The sequence below is a fragment of the Salmo trutta genome, chromosome 5 (assembly GCF_901001165.1).
Source record: "Salmo trutta chromosome 5, fSalTru1.1, whole genome shotgun sequence".
Lineage (NCBI taxonomy): Eukaryota > Metazoa > Chordata > Actinopteri > Salmoniformes > Salmonidae > Salmo > Salmo trutta.
Genome location: NC_042961.1, coordinates 41,763,700 through 41,783,115, shown reverse-complemented (window position 1 = coordinate 41,783,115; position 19,416 = coordinate 41,763,700). Strand labels below are relative to the sequence as shown.

Below are 19,416 nucleotides of genomic sequence, written 5' to 3'. Positions count from 1 at the left end.
GAAAACAAAAATGAATATCAACAGCAGCCACCTCAGCTGACCTATAACTCACAAGCATGTGACCACTTGTGCAATTGCCCAATCAAACTGATACCTGACACCCACCTTGAAGTGTGATTAGACACTGGGAGGAATTATTACAGTCCCACAACCTATTATTTCCAGCTCTGCACTATAAACACAATTAAATTCAGCAGTCTCCGTTGAATTTGCTGCTGGCTACACTCAATAACACGCCACGGAAAGTGCAGTGATGGGTCATATGACAACTGCCTCATCACAACCGGTTGGTCAAAATAAAGTAGTTCCGTTAAATCAGGTTTTTATACATATATATATATATATATATATATATTGCAACTAAACTATGAAAACAAAATGATTGCTAATTTGTTAAAGAACCCTTACAGTTCGATTAATTGCTGAATATTACAAAATATTTAAGTCAGCGTTCAAACTTTCACAACTCATTTTAATGCGGCCGTGCGACGGATGCCGCGTTCACAACAACTGGGAACTTGGATATATCTGACTTCAGGGTATTCAAGACAACTGGGAACTCAGGGAAAGAAATATGTCCGACTCGAATTCCAAGTCGGGAACTCCGGCTTCTTTCTAGAGCTCCGACTTTCCGACCTAAATATCACTGATGTAATGATTTGACATCGTTTTATCAGAGTTCCCAGTTGTCTTGAAAGCTCCATGAGCGTAGCCTAAACTATTTAGCTTATTCGACGTACAGACCTCTCTTTCGCGTCATATGTTGTTATTGTATCCTTCCGCTGCAGTCGTACTAGGAAAGAATCCGAGCAAAACAACAGTCTTGACCCGTGTGCCATCGAATTGTTACTTGAGGAACCCAAATCGGATATCTTAGATCGACACCCTGTCATTCGTTTGACAATGAAGTTCCAATACAAAGAGGAACATCCATTTGAAAAGAGACGGTCTGAGGGCGAGAAAATAAGAAAGAAGTATCCGGACAGGGTGCCTGTAAGTAACTAGCTAAGCTAACAGCCTAACGTTAAATGATTTTTTTCTACCCAAAAGTCAGTAGGGAAGCATTTGGATATTAAAACTAGTATTGATGTTAGTCATCCCAATTAGATGACGTTAACGTGATAACCGCTCAAGCCATGTCTTGTTTGGTTTTGGTGTATTTTCATAACGACACCAAAGCAGGGCAGTTGTATTAGTTTTCTAGCTAGCTATCGCGTTAGCTTTTGTATGTGGGTTGGCAACAACAAATGGCTTCTTATGGGCCTACCGTGTTCGTCGCAGTTTAGTAGACTAGGCATAATTCTATTCAACATTGAATGGGATTTTATTTTTTTACTAGCTAGCAATCTGTCAACATGTTTGCTGTTAGTCCATGGAGTCAGACACCGTATTTCATAAGACGGGTAACGTTAGCTAGTTTAACATCCTTATAAAACAATAGGAGCTAATAGCTAACTTGCTACCAAGCTTATGTCAAAATGAAACATGACATCTAATATTCAATGTTTCATTAGCTTCTATGTTTACAGTTTAAGGTAGTTTGTGTTGAAAGAATAGTACCCTAAATAGCCTACAGCTGGTGTCAATAAGCAGTCCTTCTCATTTGGCCCCTCTGTAGGTAGGTTGTTTACAGTCGACCCCGTGTCCCCCGCACACCGTGTGCCCACCCCCCCACAATGAACATTAGCGTCATTGCTCTTATTGCGGGACTCTGAAACAACTGTGAATTGAGCCACATTTATTTTCAACCTATGTGTATTGAACACTATTCCAGAGGAAAAACAATACTGCGTGGATGTTTTTCAGTCCGATAACTCTGAGAAGGACATTGGGGGAAAAATATATTGGGTATTGAGTAGACATATACCCAATTTCCTTGATCCCCAATCCTTAGGTTAAGCTGTACAGTGCAATATGAATGTCATTACACACAGTAGGCTGACTGGGGAGGTGATTTCACAGTCCCGCAATAGGAGCTACAATGCTAATATTTGCGTAAACTCTTCATAGTTGTGTTCTGTGGGTGTCACCGAGTAGACTGATACCCCATTTAATTGCTTCACATTCCAACCTTGTTTAACATTATGTAGTCTAACTATGGCATGATTCCACCAATTGTAACTTTCTGCATCACTTTCAAAGACGTACTTTTATTTTGAAGGCAAACCACAAATTCCACTGTTGGGCCTAATATTTATTGTGGCTAGCTTCACAACTCAACCCGGTCGGGTCGAGCCTCACTAGCCAGATGAAGCTAGCTGGCTGCTTATAACGTTAGCTTTGGCCAACAGGAGTAAGTAAGTAGCTGGCTAGCTATTCATTTTCATAAACTGAAGTTCAATTTCAATAGGCGAACAACAAGTGGCTACCTAGCTAATACTTACTCACAAGGATTCCTAAATATAATGAATATTACTGCAATTTCTACTGGTCATTGTTTTCAGGCTGGTTGTATTGCTGCTAGCTAGGTACCAAGCTCAAGCTAGCTAGCTACCCCAGAAGTTGCGGTCTAACAAATAATGCTTTATTACCAACGCAGTATTGTAAACACATCGTTCGTGGCTGGTGTTTGCTTGTTTGCAGACTTTTATACAGCATTGACAGTGCTACTGATAGTAGTGGTGGCTCTTGGCTTGCACGTGCAAATTCAGAACTCACAACATTCTAAAATATGACTGTGTTATTTGGTGTGTCAAATGTAAAAGCTTATTTAACACGTCAAATGGTGTTATTTGACTTGTATCTTTTTTGACACGCAAAGACCCAAACGGCTCTCCATAGTATGTATGTCAGTAAGCTAATAGCAGTGACGCTATTACTGTGTAACTACGGTAGTGCAACATCTGAAAAATAGGGCACTTGGTAGTGTATACCAAAAGCCAACATCACCCACGACAGAGAACGGTTGATTGTCAAGGGCAATGAATTCCGCTATCTTGGCGTTAATGGTTTTCGCATTTGAGTTGTCTAGCTGAAATTTTCTTACTCTTTCAAATGACTGCTCGACTTGTTGACTGCTCGGTCCACACAGCAGACATTGTGGGCTAGGTTAGGAATTCTGTGTTGCACGTGTAACGCACAATTTTACGTGGTGTCATTACATCATGTACCTACGTTATATAGGTATGTACGTCAGCTTTGACATCAGTTTTGCACATCGTCGTTAAACTAGACATTGGGCCGATACCAATGTTGGCATTTTTAGCTAATATCGTCCGATTCCGATATGTTCACCGATGTATCATGCATCCCTAGTTAGGATGTTTAGGGCAGAAATGTCAATAGATTCCTTCCTTCATTCTCAAGGATTGCTTGAGTACGACAAACTTGTCCAGAACTTTGTTCTGATAATCCTCCCAGAACGACATGTCTATTCCTCATTTGTAAGGCCTAACTATCCAAATTTAAAGATGGCGTAAACAATCTGTAAAAAGAGTTGGTGCAGGTTTTATGCACTGGCCTTAGAGCACAGGGACGTATTCTTTCTCTGTGAGATTTGGTTTCATTTCTACTCCCCACTCAAAAATCCTGTCCTGTCAGCGTCACAATAGCAGTGGAATCAAAATGGAGAAGTAATAAATGAACCAAAGCCAATGGACCATGGTTTCTGAAAATCACCTCGCACCGTGAGGTATCGCAGGTCTCCGATCCCCTTTTCCTTGAAATGTGAAACAAAGAAGCTTGAATAGTGCAAGCGTATGTGACCAAGTTAACTATGAATGTAAAAGTTATTCATGTAAAGAGTAAGGCTCTTTTTTTTTTGACCGTGTCAACTAACTTCACATTGTTGGATACATAGCCACACAATATTTAGGCCTATACTGAATGCTATTTTTTTTCTTTTTATTTGAGGTAATTGTGGAAAAAGCCCCCAAAGCAAGGATAGGAGATTTGGACAAGAAGAAGTACCTCGTGCCCTCTGACCTCACAGGTAACTTAAACTGTTAGAACAGTGGCACCCATGTATCACAAACGCAGACCATTCTTTTCCGAACTGTAATTGTTCAATTCCTCTACCTCTACTACAGTGGGCCAGTTCTACTTCCTCATCCGAAAACGAATCCACCTGCGGGCAGAGGACGCCTTATTCTTCTTTGTAAACAACGTCATTCCACCCACCTCCGCCACCATGGGCCTGCTATACCAGGTATGATTATTTTTTTTATTTTTTTTACACTCCTCACACTTTTCTGCTGCTTGTTCCTTGTGGGGATTGGGATGCAATTCAGGGAAGCCTCCCCTACCTCCTGTTTTGTCAACTCACACTAACACCTCGATCTCTCTCGCTCTCTTTCAGGAGCACCATGAAGAGGACTTTTTCCTCTACATTGCCTACAGTGATGAGAGTGTCTATGGAGACAACCAAACAGAAATCTGAACCTCCTCCCTTCCTCAACCAAGTCCTCTCCCCCAAACCACACCCTGTGTCTATTCAAATGTTATATCCAGCTCAGCAGCCTGGAGTTCCCAGAGCAAAGATGTCAGATGCACTTTCACTCCCCCTCCTGTTATCCCTCTGTTTTCACCCCTTTAGTACTATTCCTACAGTGTGAATTTTATTTGCCTCCAGGTCTTCGAGATCGGGATTTCGGTTGAATGGTCCCGTAAGCCAGTTTTCTTAGTGCTTTGATCATGCTGAAACAGAGAACAGATGCCATTTTGAAATGACTGTTAGAATTGGGCAATGTTACCAGTTATTCTAAAGATGAGGGGTAAGAAAAGAGGTAGCCTTTGGATCTACCGTGATAGGTTAAATTCTGCTCCATTTGGCAATGAAAAAATGTAACGTGTTTTATTAATGTAGTAGTGCTGGTAAGATACTTTGAAGACGTAGTGTATTTGACATCTGACTGGAGTAGAATAGAATTCGAACTGAACAATCATCCTCCCTCTGCTTTGTGGTTAAAAAATATATTATTTTGATTATTATTATGATTATTGTACTTTATTTTTTGATTTCTGAGGTATTGTAAAGCAATTTTTTGTTTCCTTTTTTAAAAGTTGGAACTCGTTATACAGCTGCGTTACTGGCGCCTCTCCACTCATGATCATACATGATAAAATGTGACAAAAAGCTAACTGTTTCCTGTCTGTTCTTAACTGTCAGTCTTTTGCCTTCATTTTTTGTGTATTTTTGCTGTATGTGAACATATTGAAATGGTTTCCGTGACCATAGTCTTGAGAGAGAGCCTGAATAAAGAACATACATTTAAATTCTTCTGTTCACACCTGCGCTTTCAAATTATTATTATTAGCTTTCAAAATGGAAACCTTTTGATCGCTACATTGATCACACCACAGACTGCACTCACTGTGGAGATAACCAATCCCACCATCACATAGCTCAGCGTGAGCTGTAGGGAGGAAAAAGACGGGTCACATTACCCTGCTCAGATGTGACATGCATCAACCAATGGTTGCGTACCACATCATCAACTGACAAATTGCTGTAACATGTTAACTGATACGTAAAATCCCTATTAAGAGGTTGTAAGATCTGGCAGGTGTCAGGAACGCCTGGGCAGAAGAATGCGCCCAGAAATTAGCATCCATATTGCTATTCAGCCGAGATGGAGTTCTGAGGAGGTTGTTTCCTCACCTTTACAATCAGATTGGTTTAGTTTGGTGTCAGGACGCTGCCCCTGTGATAACCACTGCAGTCTGCCTGGTCCACTCCTGGAGAGCCCCCTGATGGAATGGAAATTATGCATTATCAAAGAAAATGGTACTATGAACAACACATACACATTATTCAAATAAAGCACTTTAAAGGGTTATTTACCGTAAGTGTAAATCATCTATAAATCAAATTGTATTTGTCACATGTGCTGAATACAACAGGTGTAGACTTTACGGTGAAATGCTTACTTTAGCCCTTTCCCAACAATGCAGAGATAAAAAGTAAGAAAAATGTGCCAGAAAATAACGAGACTATATAAAAGGAGTACCGGTACCAAATCAATGTGCTGGGGTACGAGGTAATATGTACATGTAGGTAGGGGTAAAAGGTACTAGGCAGCAGGGAGTGAAAGTGTGTCTCTGTGTGTATGTTAATATGCATGGTGTGTAAGCATATGTAGTGTGTGTGCAAGAGAGTCATTGCAAATAAAAAGGTGTTTAATGCAAATAGTCAGGGTGGCCATTTGATTAACTGTTCAGCAGTCTGATGGCTTGGGGGTAAAAGCTGTTCAGGAACCTTTTGGTCCCAGAGTTGGCCCTCCGGTACTGCTTGCCGTGTGGTTGCATAGGGAACAGTCTATGACTTGGGTGGCTGGAGTCTTTGACCCTTTTTACGGCCTTCCTCTGACACCACCTGGTATAGAGGTCCTCGATGGCAGGCAGCTCAGCCCCGGTGATATACTGGGCCGTTTGCGCTACCCTCTGTAGTGATTACAGTCTCAAGTCTTCTTGGGTATGACATTACAAGCTTGGCACCCCTGTATTTGGGGAGTTTCTTCCATTCTTCTCTGCAGATCCTCTCAAGCTCTGTCAGGTTGGATGGAGATGTTTGATCGGGTTCAAATTCGGGCTCTGGATGGGCCACTCAAGGACATTCAGGGACTTGTTCCGAAGCCACTCCTGCATTGTCTTGGCTGTGTGCTTAGGGTCGTTGTCCTGTTGAAAGGTGAAACTTCGCCCCAGTCTGGAGGCCTGGGCACTCTGGAGCAGGTTTTCGTCAAGGATCTCTCTGTACATTTCTCCGTTCATCTTTTCCTCGATCCTGACTAGTCTCCAACTCCCTGCCGCTGAAAAATATCTCCTCAGCATGATGCTGCCACCACCATGCTTCACCATAGGGATGGTGCCAGGTTTCCTCCAGACGTGATGCTTGGCATTCAGGACAAAGAGTTCAATCTTGGTTTCACCAGACCAGAGAATCTTGTTTCTCATGGTCTGAGTCTTTAGGTGCCTTTTGGCAAACTCCAAGCCGGTTGTCGTGCCTTTTACTGAGGGGTGGCTTCCGTCTGGCCACGACCATAAAGGCCTGATTGGTGGAGTGCTGCAGAGATGGTTGTCCTTTTGGAAGGGTCTCCCATCTCCACAGAGGAACTCTGGAGCTCTGTCAGAGTGACCATCGGGTTCTTGGTCACCTCCCTGATCAAGGCTCTTCTCCCCCGAATGCTCAGTTTGGCCGAGCGGCCAGCTGTAGGAAGAGTCTTGGTGGTTCCAAACTTCTACTATTTAAGAATGATGGAGGCCACTGTGTTCTTGGGGACCTTCAATACTGCATAAATGTTTTGGTACCCTTCCCCAGATATGTGCCTCGACACAATCCTGTCTCGGAGCTCTATCCTTCGACCTCATGGCTTGGTTTTTGCTCTGACATTTACTGTCAACTGTGGGACCTTATATAGACAGGTGTGTACCTTTCCAAATACTTTCCAATCAATTGAATTTACCACATGTGGACTTTAGTCAAGTTGTAGAAACATCTCAAGGACGATCAATGGAAACAGGATGCACTTGAACTCTATTTCGTGTCTCATAGCAAAGGGTCTGAATAGTTATGTAAATAAGGTTTTTCCATTTTGTATTTGTCATTTTTTTATACATTTGCAAATATTTCACTGTTTTCTCTTTGTCTTTATGGGGATGTTGAAATCAGGGAAATTTTTGGTTCTGAATGAAAGTTTAAAAGACGTAATTTATAGAGGTTTATGTCTGGGTCAAATCAAGGCTGGTCCAGACCGGACAAAATCTGAACCAAACCTAGAAGTCTATGATTGGTTTAGACTACACGAAAGACGTCCAAAAAGCATCAGCGTCGGTCCATGCTCACTGAGGTGTAGCCTGTGTTGCCAGAAATATAATTTTAGGAATGTCCATCTATGTGGTAAGCCTACCGTTTGTAAACACCAAAAAAAAGACATCCAAAATAATTCGGCTTGTGCTTACTGGGGCATAGCCTACCCCGTCGGCCGCAATATAATTTTATGAACGCCCATCCATGTAGTAGGCCCGTTGCATTGGCTTTATTAGTCCTGTTTCCTATGACTAATCAATTTGGCTATTTAAATGTTGAATATCAGCTACCCAACTTTATCAGGAGTTATCGCGAGCCAGGCCTATTTACAACGTGTTCACACAGCGGGAAATGCACAAGTATTTTATTTTTCTCTATGATCAGCTTGTCAAAAAATTAACGGATACAAACTTGAAACCACTGATCATGAAAATGGGGTGAAACTCCTGGACAACAGTTGTGATTATCCATTCCATATGGTCAGTTTTACTTTGACCTGTCCAGTTTTTAGGATATGTTGTTTGTTAACATGACAGCGCGTTTTTTTATTTGATTCGGCATCATTAAGGTTAGGCCATTTGATCGGAGAAACCAGCATGATGTAGAAAGTGTCCATGTCATACAATTGTTATATATTTTGTCCCCAGCCTGTAGGTTACAGAAAAAGTCACAATCTTTATATCAGCAACGCGTCTCTCCAACAACCGAGGTAAAGACAGTTTCAGGTTGGATATTCAATGGATATTCGCCGGTAATTTTCCTAACGTCCGCCAATAGCAGTTAGGGACTGTCAACATAGTGATGAATCAAATGTTTCATTTTTTTCTTCAGTTGCTCTATAACCATTACTCCTAAAACTTCAAAACTGGTTGTAGCTAACCCGATGGCATAGACACACATTGCATATACCCTTTTTGTCGATTTACATCTTGCACAATTTTAAATTATTTATTTAAATTTTTTGAATTTCAATAGCTCTTTGGTCATATGACCTACTGACTTCAAACAAGGTTCAGAATGTACATTCAGTGGGCCTACACATTGCACGCCCTTTAGTTTGTTGTTTTTCTTCTCACACGTTTTAACATGAATTATTCAAACTTTCACATTTCAATAGCTCCTTGGTCATGTGACCTACTGACTTCAAACAAGGTTCAAAATGTCCACTGACTACCCCTATATATTGCACACCCTTTAGTTTGTCCATTTTAATCTTACACGTTTTTACATGAATTTTTCAAACTTTCAAATGTCAATAGCTCCTTGGTCATGTGACCTACTGACTTCAAACAAGGTTCAGAATGTCCACTGACTGCCCTTATATAGTCAGTGGACTATAATTATTCCATTGTACTGGATCTAATACATATTACCATTTTACATACATTCATAAGTGTAATACTTTTTTATGACATACTGTGAAAACTCCCTTGACTGCTGGCTCTGTCACTTTCAGACATGTGGCGGGTAGCCTAGTGGTTAGCGTGTTGGGCCAGTAACCGAAAGGTTGCTAGATCAAATCCCAGAGCTGACAAGGTAAACATCTGTTATTCTGCCCCTGAACAAGGCAGTTAAACCTCTGTTCCTAGGCTTTCATTGTGAGTAAGAATTTGTTCTTAACTGACTTGTGTAGTTAAATTAAGGTTTACTTCACATCATTTTTTATTTTATTTTATTTCACCTTTATTAACCAGGTAGGCCAGTTGAGAACAAGTTCTCATTTACAACTGCGACCTGGCCAAGATAAAGCAAAGCAGTGCGACAAAAACAACAACACAGAGTTACACATAAACAAACGTACAGTCAATAACACAATAGAAGAAAAAGAAAATCTATGTACAGTGTGTGCAAATGTAGAAAAGTAGGGAGGTAGGCAATAAATAGGCCACAGAGGTGAAATAATTACAATTTAGCATTAACACTGGAGTGATAGATGTGCAACTGATGATGTGTAAGTAGAGATACTGGGGTGCAAAAGAGCAAGAGGGTAATTAATAATATGAGGATGAGGTAGTTGGGTGTGCTATTTACAGATTGGCTGTGTACAGGTACAGTGATCGGTAAGCTGCTCTGACAGCTGATGCTTAAAGTTAGAGAGGGAGATAAGTCTCCAGCTTCAGTGATTTTTGCAATTCGTTCCAATCATTGGCAACAGAGACCTGGAAGGAAAGGCGGCCAAAGAGGTGTTGGCATTGGGAATGACCAGTGGGTTTGGCGACGAATATGTAGTGAGGGCCAGCCAACAAGAGCATACAGGTCGCAGTGGTGGGTGGTATAAGGGCCTTTGGTGACAAAATGGATGGCACTGTGATAGACTACATCCAGTTTGCTGAGTAGAGTGTTGGGGGCTATTTTGTAAATGACATCGCCGAAGTCAAGGATCGGTAGGATAGTCATTTTTACGAGGGTAAGTTTGGCAGCATGAGGGAAGGAGGCTTTGTTGCGAAATAGGATGCCGATTCTAGATAGAATTTTGGATTGGAGATGCTTAATGTGAGTCTGGAAGGAGAGTTTACAGTCTAACTAGACACCTAGGTATTAGTAGTTGTCCACATATTCTAGGTCAGAAGCATCCAGAGTAGTGATGCTAGTCGGGCGGGAGGGTGCGGGCAGCAATCGGTTGAAGAGCATGCATTTAGTTTTACTAGCATTTAAAAGCAGTTGAAGGCCACGGAAGGAGTGTTGTATGGTGTTGAAGCTCATTTGGAGGTTTGTTAGCACAGTGTCCAAAGAAGGGCCAGATGTATACAGAATGGTGTCGTGTGCGTAGAGGTGGATCACAGAATCACCAGCAGCAAGAACGACATTATTGATATTTACAGAGAAGAGAGTCGGCCCGAGAATTGAACCCTGTGGCACCCCTATAGAGACTGCCAGAGGTCCAGACAACAGGCCCTCCGATTTGACCCACTGAACTCTATCTGAGAAGTAGATAGTGAACCAGGCGAGGCAGTCATTTGAGAAGCCAAGGCTGTTGAGTCTGCATAAGAATGCGGTGATTGACAGAGTCGAAAGCCTTGGCCAGGTCGACGAAGACGGCTGCACAGTACTGTCTTTTATCGATGGCGGTTATGATATCGTTTAGGACCTTGAGCGTGGCTGAGGTGCACCCATGACCAGCTCGGAAACCAGATTGCATAGTGGAGAAGGTACGGTGGGATTCGAAATGGTCAGTGATCTGTTTGTTGACTTGGCTTTCAGATAAAGTTTTTACACTGTCTGGCAGTCTTACTAATGTGCCAGAGGTATGAGGAGAGAAATCCCCCTTTGTGTATATGGGATCAAATATTTCCTAACACTTTGGATCCTATTCAGTTAGAAGACACAATGAGTCAATGCAATTTATTTTATTTTTTTACTAATTACTGTCCATGAGTAACCTCGACCTTGTGGGTCTGTGGGTGATTGGGCAAATAAAGTGCCAGATTATAGTGATAAGGAAAACAGCATACAAATTTGGCCTGTGTATTCATTTGCCTATCTATAACTAATCAGTATTCCATTATGTTTACATAAAAAAAAGAATACTTCAAAATGAGAAGATCCTGCCATGGAAAAGACGACTGGGTGGACATAAAGTGGAAAGGAGGGGAAATAACTCACACCGTGCAGCAGGACACCTTCAGCTGCGTGGTCTTTGTAATGCAGGTTTGATAGTTATATTTTCAGTAATGAATGGTTAGCTGTTATGTGACAAGTAGGTCAAAAACTCAATTTTATTTTTTGGTGTAGATGGTCAAGGAAGTTGCACAGAACTTCCCTGACATCCCATCCCAAATTGATATAGAACCTTCACAAAAACACATGGAGCAACTGCGAAAATAAATGGCTGAGGATATACTAAAAATGTCTGGTATGTAATGACATTTAATTCAAAGTAAATGGAAATTCTTTATTTTTATGTACAGTTGAAGTCGGAAGTTTGCATACACCTTAGCCAAATACATTTAAACTCAGTTTTTCACAATTACTAACATTTAATCCTCATAAAAAATTCCCCGTCTTAGGTCAGTTAGGATCACCACTTTATTTTAAGAATGTGAAATGTCAGAATTATTATTCTGGAGAGAATGATTTATTTCAGCTTTTATTTCTTTCATCCCATTCTCAGTGGGTCAGAAGTTTACATACACTCAATTAGTATTTGGTAGCGTTGCCTTTAAATTGTTTAACTTGGGTCAAACGTTTCAGATAGCCTTCCACAAGCTTCCCACATTAAGTTGGGTGAATTTTGGCCCATTCCTCCTGACAGAGCTGGTGTAACTGAGTCAGGATTGTAGGCCTCCTTGTTCGCACACGCTTTTTCAGTTCTACCCACAAAAGTTCTATGGGATTGAGGTCAGGGCTTTGTGATGGCCACTCCAATACCTTGACTTTGTTGTCCTTAAGACATTTTGCCACAACTTTGGAAGTATGCTTGTGGTCATTGTCCATTTGTAAGACCCATTTGCGACCAAGCTTTAACTTCCTGACTGATGTCTTGAGATGTTGCTTCAATATATCCACATAATTTTCCTCCCTCATGATGTCATCTATTTTGTGAAGTGCACCAGTCCCTCCTGCAGCAAGGCACCCCCACAACATGATGCTGCCACCCACGTGCTTCACGTTTGGGATGGTGCTCCTTGGCTTGCAAGCTTCCCCCTTTTTCCTCCAAACATAATGATGGTCATTATGGCCAAACAGTTCCATTTTCGTTTCATCAGACCAGAGGACATTTCTCCAAAAAGTACGATCTTTGTCCCCATGTGCAGTTAGTTGCAAACCGTAGTCTGGCTTTTTTTATGGCGGTTTTGGAGCAGTGGCTTCTTCCTTGCTGAGCAGCCTTTTAGGTTATGTCGATATAGGACTTGTTTTACTGTGGATATAGATACTTTTGTACCTGTTTCCTCCAGCATCTTCACAGGGTCCTTTACTGTTGTTCTGGGATTGATTTGCACTTTTTGCACCAAAGTACGTTCATCTCAACCAGACAGAACGCGTCTCCTTCCTGAGTGGTATGACGGCTCCGTGGTCCCATGGTGTTTATACTTGTGTTCTATTGTTTGTACAGATTAACGTGGTACCTTCAGGCGTTTGGAAATTGCTCCCAAGGATGAACCAGACTTGTGGAGGTCTACAATTTTTGTTCTGAGGTCTTAGCTGATTTCTTTTGATTTTCCAAATGATTTCAAGCAAAGAGGCCTTGAAATACATCCACAGGTACACCTCCAATTGACTCAAATTATGTAAATGAGCCTATCAGAAACTTCTAAAGGCATGACATCATTTTCTGGAATTTTCCAAGCTGTTTAAAGGCACAGTCAACTTAGTGTATGTAAACTTCTGACCCACTGGAATTGTGATACAGTGAATTATAAGTGAAATAATCTGTCTGTAAACAATTGTTGGAAAAATGACTTGTGTCATGCACAAAGTAGATGTCCTAACCGACTTGCCAAAACTATAGTTTGTTAACAACAAATTTGTGGAGTGGTTGAAAAACGAGTTTTAATGACTCCGACGTAAGTGTATGTAAACTTCCGACTTCAACTGTAGTTGTGTGGGACATACATATGTTCAGTTCATGCCTATGATTTCAGAGTTCAACAAAGCCAACAACTGCTTCATGTGTGCCACTGATAAAGAACCTGGATGTGGCCCAAAGACTGACTGGGTTAGTAACTTTATTTAACATTTTTATAATCTTTTGACAACAGTGACAGCATGTAAGACAATTTATGATATAACACAATGGATGGCTAATTCGTCATACTGCATTGATATTTGATATTATTTATAACGTGTTACGCTTTGTTTTGTTTTAGATTGAATGTTTTGCATGCCAACGGTGGTTCCATGTGCTGTGCCTAGGAATGAAGACAGAGTTCAGAGTGAAGAACACAAACTGGAAGTGTTGTCTTTGTTGTTGAAAATGTATGCTATACCCCATCCACACTGAAGAGGCTCTGAAATGTACATCAACCAGGGATAAAGAGAAAGTTAACACTGTGAAATGTTTAGTACTTATTTGAAGTAAAGTGTCTGTTGACATGTTGGAAATTATTAATGGTCTACAATTTATGTTTAATTTGTCAATATTCAATTTTTATTCATTCATTTTCTGGCCACCATTATTGTGGTTACATGTTCAGTATATGTATTGACCAGCAAACCCACTGCAGCCTACCTTACTAGCTCACTCTCCATCCCTGCTTTGGACAATTAATAACATGACTCTCGTACTTTGTCCTTTTCCTTTATGGTTGATATTAACGATGAAAGGAGATATTATCTGTCTCTCTCCTATTGTGTACCGCTGTTAAATACTGTGGCAAAATAAAAAACAGGGAAAATAAGTACTTAGAACTAAATTATTATAGATAAATATTAAAGAAAAGGGTTAACAGAACACTGGACTAAACCCCCTAATTGTCAAACTAATATTAATGTACAACAATATAGAAGATACATGACTAGATATGGGTGTATATCCACTGCACGCTTCTTAGGTGTGTAATTGACGTGACCAAGGAGCTATTGAAATGTAAAACGATGAAAAATGTATGTTACACTGTGTGATTTTACAGTACACAACAAGAGTGTGCAATATATAAGGCTAGTCCTTGGACATTCTGAAGTTTGTTTGAGTCCAGTAGGTCACATGACCATGGAGCTATTAAAGTTTTAAATACTGAAAAATGAATGTAAAATCAAGTGAGATGAAAATGGACAAACTGAAGGCTGTGCAATGTGTAGGCCCACTAAGTGTACATTCTGAACCTTGTTTGAAGTCAGGTGGTCACATGACCAAGGAGCAATTGAAATTAGAAAGTTTGAAAAATGTATGTAAAAATGCGTGACATGAAATTTGACAAACTAAAGGGTGTGCAATGTGTAGGCCCACTGAGGGGACATTCTGAATCTTGTTTAAAGTCAGGTGGTCACATGACCAAGGAGCTATTGAAATTTAAAAGATTGAAAAATTTATGTAAAATCAAATGAAATGAAATGAAAAGGACAAACTAAAGGGTGTAAAATGTGTAGGCCCACTGACTGTACATTCTGAACCTTGTTTGAGTCCAGTAGGTCACATGACCAAGGAGCTATTGAAATGATAAAGTTTGAAAAATTAATGTAAAAACGTGTGAGATGAAAATGAACAAACTAAAGGGTGTGCAATATAGAAGGGTAGTCAGTGGACATTCTGAACCTTGTTTGAGTCAAGTAGGTCACATGACCAAGGACCTATTGAAATTCGAATGTAAAAAAAGTTTGTACTTTGTTTACGCTCCCTAACTAATTCAACTAGGAATACAAAAGGCTGCTCACATTTCCACATGTTTATTAGCTTTGGAAAGCGAATTAATGTCCAAATCGTGAAAATAAAACCGGTGCAATGTTGTGCACAATTTTTCCAACAGCATGACACTTATTTGGAGTCTGTGGCTCAAGTGGTTTGAAAGCTATTAAGGTTTGAAAGCTCAAAAATCAGTCGAATATCCAACTTCAAACTGTCTTTACCTCGGTTCTCCAACAGCGCCCAGGAGAGGCCTCTGGGAATGGACAAGCAAAATAGTTACTGTACCTGACAAAGTGGGCACTGTTTATCACAGGGCGGCATCACCGCTCACCTAAAAAGCCGATATGCAAGTGGTTGAGAGAAATTGTGATTGTTTTCGGACATAATTCTGTGAGGTTTTAGTGACTCAACAACCTTGGTTTCTCAAATGACTGCCTCGCCTGGCTCACCAACTACTTCTCAAATAGAGTTCAGTGTGTCAAATCAGAGGGCCTGTTGTCCGGACCTCTGGCAGTCTCTATGGGGGTACCACAGGGTTCAATTCTCGGGCCGACTCTTTTCTCTGTATATATCAATGATGTCGTTCTTGCTGCGGGTGATTCCTTGATCCACCTCTACGCAGATGACACCATTCTGTATACATCTGGCCCTTCTTTGGACACTGTGTTAACAAACCTCCAAACGAGCTTCAATGCCATACAACACTCCTTCCGTGGCCTCCAACTGCTCTTAAACGCTAGTAAAACTAAATGCATGCTTTTCAATCGATCGCTGCCCGCACCCGCCTGCCCGACTAGCATCACTACTCTGGACGGTTCTGACTTAGAATATGTGAACAACTACTAATACCCAGGTGTCTGGATAGACAGTAAACTCTCCTTCCAGACTCATATTAAACATCTCCAATCCAAAATGAAATCTAGAATCGGCTACCTATTTCGCAACAAAGCCTCCTTCACTCAAGCTGCCAAACATACCCTAGTAAAACTGACTATCCTACCGATCTTCGACTTCGGCGATGTCATTTACAAAATAGCCTCCAATACTCTACTCAGCAAACTGGATGTAGTCTATCACAGTGCCATCCGTTTTGTCACCAAAGCCCCATATACCACCCACCACTGCGACCTGTATTCTCTCATCGGCTGGCCGTCGCTACATATTCATCGCCAAACCCACTGGCTCCAGGTCATCTATAAGTCTTTGCTAGGTAAAGCTCCGCCTTATCTCAGCTCACTGGTCACCATAACAACACCCACCCGTAGCACGCGCTCCAGCAGGCACAGTGAGGGAAAAAAGTATTTGATACCCTGCTGATTTTGTACGTTTGCCCACTGACAAAGAAATGATCAGTGTATAATTTTAATGGTAGGTTTATTTGAACAGTGAGACACAGAATAACAACAAAAAAACGTATTTCAAAAATGTTATAAATTGATTTGCATTTTAATGAGGGAAATAAGTATTTGACCCCCTCTCAATCAGAAAGATTTCTGGCTCCCAGTTGTCTTTTATACAGGTAACGAGCTGAGATTAGGAGCACACTCTTAAAGGGAGTGCTCCTAATCTCAGTTTGTTACCTGTATAAAAGACACCTGTCCACAGAATCAAATCAAATCAAATCAAATGTATTTATATAGCCCTTCGTATATCAGCTGAAATCTCAAAGTGCTGTACAGAAACCCAGCCTAAAACCCCAAACAGCAAGCAATGCATGTGAAAGAGGCACGGTGGCTAGGAAAAACTCCCTAGGAAAAACTCCCTAGAAAGGCCAAAAACCTAGGAAGAAACCTAGAGAGGAACCAGGCTATGAGGGGTGGCCAGTCCTCTTCTGGCTGTGCCGGGTGGATATTATAACAGAACATGGTCAAGATGTGAAAATGGTCATAAATGACCAGCATGGTCAAATAATAATAATCATTGTAGTTGTCGAGGGTGCAACAAGCACGTCCGGTGAACAGGTCAGGGTTCCGTAGCCGCAGGCAGAACAGTTGAAACTGGAGCAGCAGCATGGCCAGGTGGACTGGGGACAGCAAGGAGTCATCATGCCAGGTAGTCCCGAGGTATGGTCCTAGGGCTCAGGTCCTCCGAGAGAAAGAAAGAAAGAGAGAATTAGAGAGAGCATATTTAAATTCACACAGGACACCGGATAAGACAAGAGAATACTCCAGATGAAACAGACTGACCCTAGCCCCCCGGCACATAAACTACTGCAGCATAAATACTGGAGGCTGAGACAGGAGGGATCAGAAGACACTGTGGCCCCATCCGATGATACCCCCGGACAGGGCCAAACAGGCAGGATATAACCCCACCCACTTTGCCAAAGCACAGCCCCCACACCACTAGAGGGATGTCTACAACCACCAACTTACCGTCCGAAGACAAGGCCGAGTATAGCCCACAAAAATCTCCGCCATGGCACAACCCAAGGGGGGGCGCCAACCCAGACAGGAAGACCACGTCAGTGACTCAACCCACTCAAGTGACGCACCCCTCCCATGGACGGCATGGAAGAACACCAGTAAGTCAGTGACTCAGCCCCTGTAATAGGGTTAGAGGCAGAGAATCCCAGTGGAAAGAGGGGAACCGGCAAGGCAGAGACAGCAAGGGCGGTTCGTTGCTCCAGCCTTTCCTTTCACCTTCACACTCCTGGGCCAGACTACACTTAATCATAGGACCTACTGAAGAGATAAGTCTTCAGTAAAGACTTAAAGGTTGAGACTGAGTCTGCGTCTCTCACATGGGTAGGCAGACCATTCCATAAAAATGGAGCTCTATAGGAGAAAGCCCTACCTCCAGCCGTTTGCTTAGAAATTAGAAATTCTAGGGACAATTAGGAGGCCTGCGTCTTGTGACCGTAGCGTACGTGTAGGTATGTACGGCAGGACCAAATCGGAAAGATAGGTAGGAGCAAGCCCATGTAATGCTTTGTAGGTTAGCAGTAAAACCTTGAAATCAGCCCTTGCCTTAACAGGAAGCCAGTGTAGGGAGGCTAGCACTGGAGTAATATGATCAAAATTTTTTGAAGCAATCAATCAATCAGATTCCAAACTCTCCACCATGGCCAAGACCAAAGAGCTCTCCAAGGATGTCAGGGACAAGATTGTAGACCTACACAAGGCTGGAATGGGCTACAAGACCATCGCCAAGCAGCTTGGTGAGAAGGTGACAACAGTTGGTGCGATTATTCGCAAATGGAAGAAACACAAAGAACTGTCAATCTCCCTTGGCCTGGGGCTCCATGCAAGATCTCACCTCGTGGAGTTGCAATGATCATGAGAACGGTGAGGAATCAGCCCAGAACTACACGGGAGGATCTTGTCAATGATCTCAAGGCAGCTGGGATCATAGTCACCAAGAAAACAATTGGTAACACACTACGCCGTGAAGGACTGAAATCCTGCAGCGCCCGTAAGGTCCCCCTGCTCAAGAAAGCACATATACATGCCCGTCTGAAGTTTGCCAATGAACATCTGAATGATTCAGAGGACAACTGGGTGAAGGTGTTGTGGTCAGATGAGACCAAAATGGAGCTCTTTGGCATCAACTCAACTCGCTGTGTTTGGAGGAGGAGGAATGCTGCCTATGACCCCAAGAACACCATCCCCACCGTCAAACATGGAGGTGGAAACATTATGCTTTGGGGGTGTTTTTCTGCAAAGGGGACAGGACAACTTCACCGCATCAAAGGGACGATGGACGGGGCCATGTACCATCAAATCTTGGGTGAGACCTCCTTCCCTCAGCCAGGGCATTGAAAATGGGTCGTGGATGGGTAGTCCAGCATGACAATGACCCAAAACACCAAGGCAACAAAGGAGTGGCTCAAGAAGAAGCACATTAAGGTCCTGGAGTGGCCTAGCCAGTCTCCAGACCTTAATCCCATAGAAAATCTGTGGAGGGAGCTGAAGGTTCGAGTTGCCAAACGTCAGCCTCGAAACCTTAATGACTTGGAGATGATCTGCAAAGAGGAGTGGGACAAAATCCCTCCTGAGATGTGTGCAATCCTGGTGGCCAACTACAAGAAACGTCTGACCTCTGTGATTGCCAACAAGGGTTTTGCCACCAAGTACTAAGTCATGTTTTGCAGAGGGGATCAAATTCTTATTTCCCTCATTAAAATGCAAATAATTTCATAACATTTTTGACATGCATTTTTCTGGATTTTTTGTTGTTGTTATTCTGTCTTTCACTCTTCAAATAAACCTACCATTAAAATTATAGACTGATTATTTCTTTGTCAGTGGGAAATGTACAAAATCAGCAGGGGATCAAATACTTTTCCCCCTATATTTCACTGGTCATTCCCAATGCCAACACCTCTTTGGCCGCCTTTCCTTCCAGGTCTCTGCTGCCAATGACTGGAACGAATTGCAAAAATCTCTGA

The 19,416-nt window shown here is 42.0% G+C and overlaps 1 protein-coding gene and 1 long non-coding RNA gene across 2 annotated transcripts; both read left to right on the top strand.

Moving 5' to 3' along the window:
* The first annotated feature begins 747 nt into the window (after positions 1 to 747).
* Positions 748 to 5,214, top strand: LOC115194182 (gamma-aminobutyric acid receptor-associated protein). The gene is made up of 4 exons (XM_029753644.1): positions 748 to 993; positions 3,853 to 3,931; positions 4,029 to 4,147; positions 4,298 to 5,214. Exons 1-4 carry the CDS (start codon positions 904 to 906, stop codon positions 4,376 to 4,378), a joined length of 369 nt encoding a protein of 122 aa, XP_029609504.1. The 5' UTR covers positions 748 to 903; the 3' UTR covers positions 4,379 to 5,214.
* Positions 5,215 to 11,472: 6,258 nt separating this feature from the next.
* On the top strand, positions 11,473 to 13,658 carry LOC115193413 (uncharacterized). The gene is made up of 3 exons (XR_003878166.1): positions 11,473 to 11,597; positions 13,327 to 13,400; positions 13,552 to 13,658. It is a non-coding gene; the product is annotated as an uncharacterized LOC115193413 (long non-coding RNA).
* Positions 13,659 to 19,416: the final 5,758 nt, after the last annotated feature.

Bases quoted from the DNA above. Each gene is read 5' to 3' on its own strand.
- LOC115194182 (XM_029753644.1), top strand. From the start codon at position 904: ATGAAGTTCCAATACAAAGAGGAACATCCATTTGAAAAGAGACGGTCT. The intron at 994-3,852 runs GTAAGTAACTAG...TTTTTATTTGAG, and splicing joins AGTATCCGGACAGGGTGCCT to GTAATTGTGGAAAAAGCCCC. The intron at 4,148-4,297 runs GTATGATTATTT...GCTCTCTTTCAG, and splicing joins CCATGGGCCTGCTATACCAG to GAGCACCATGAAGAGGACTT.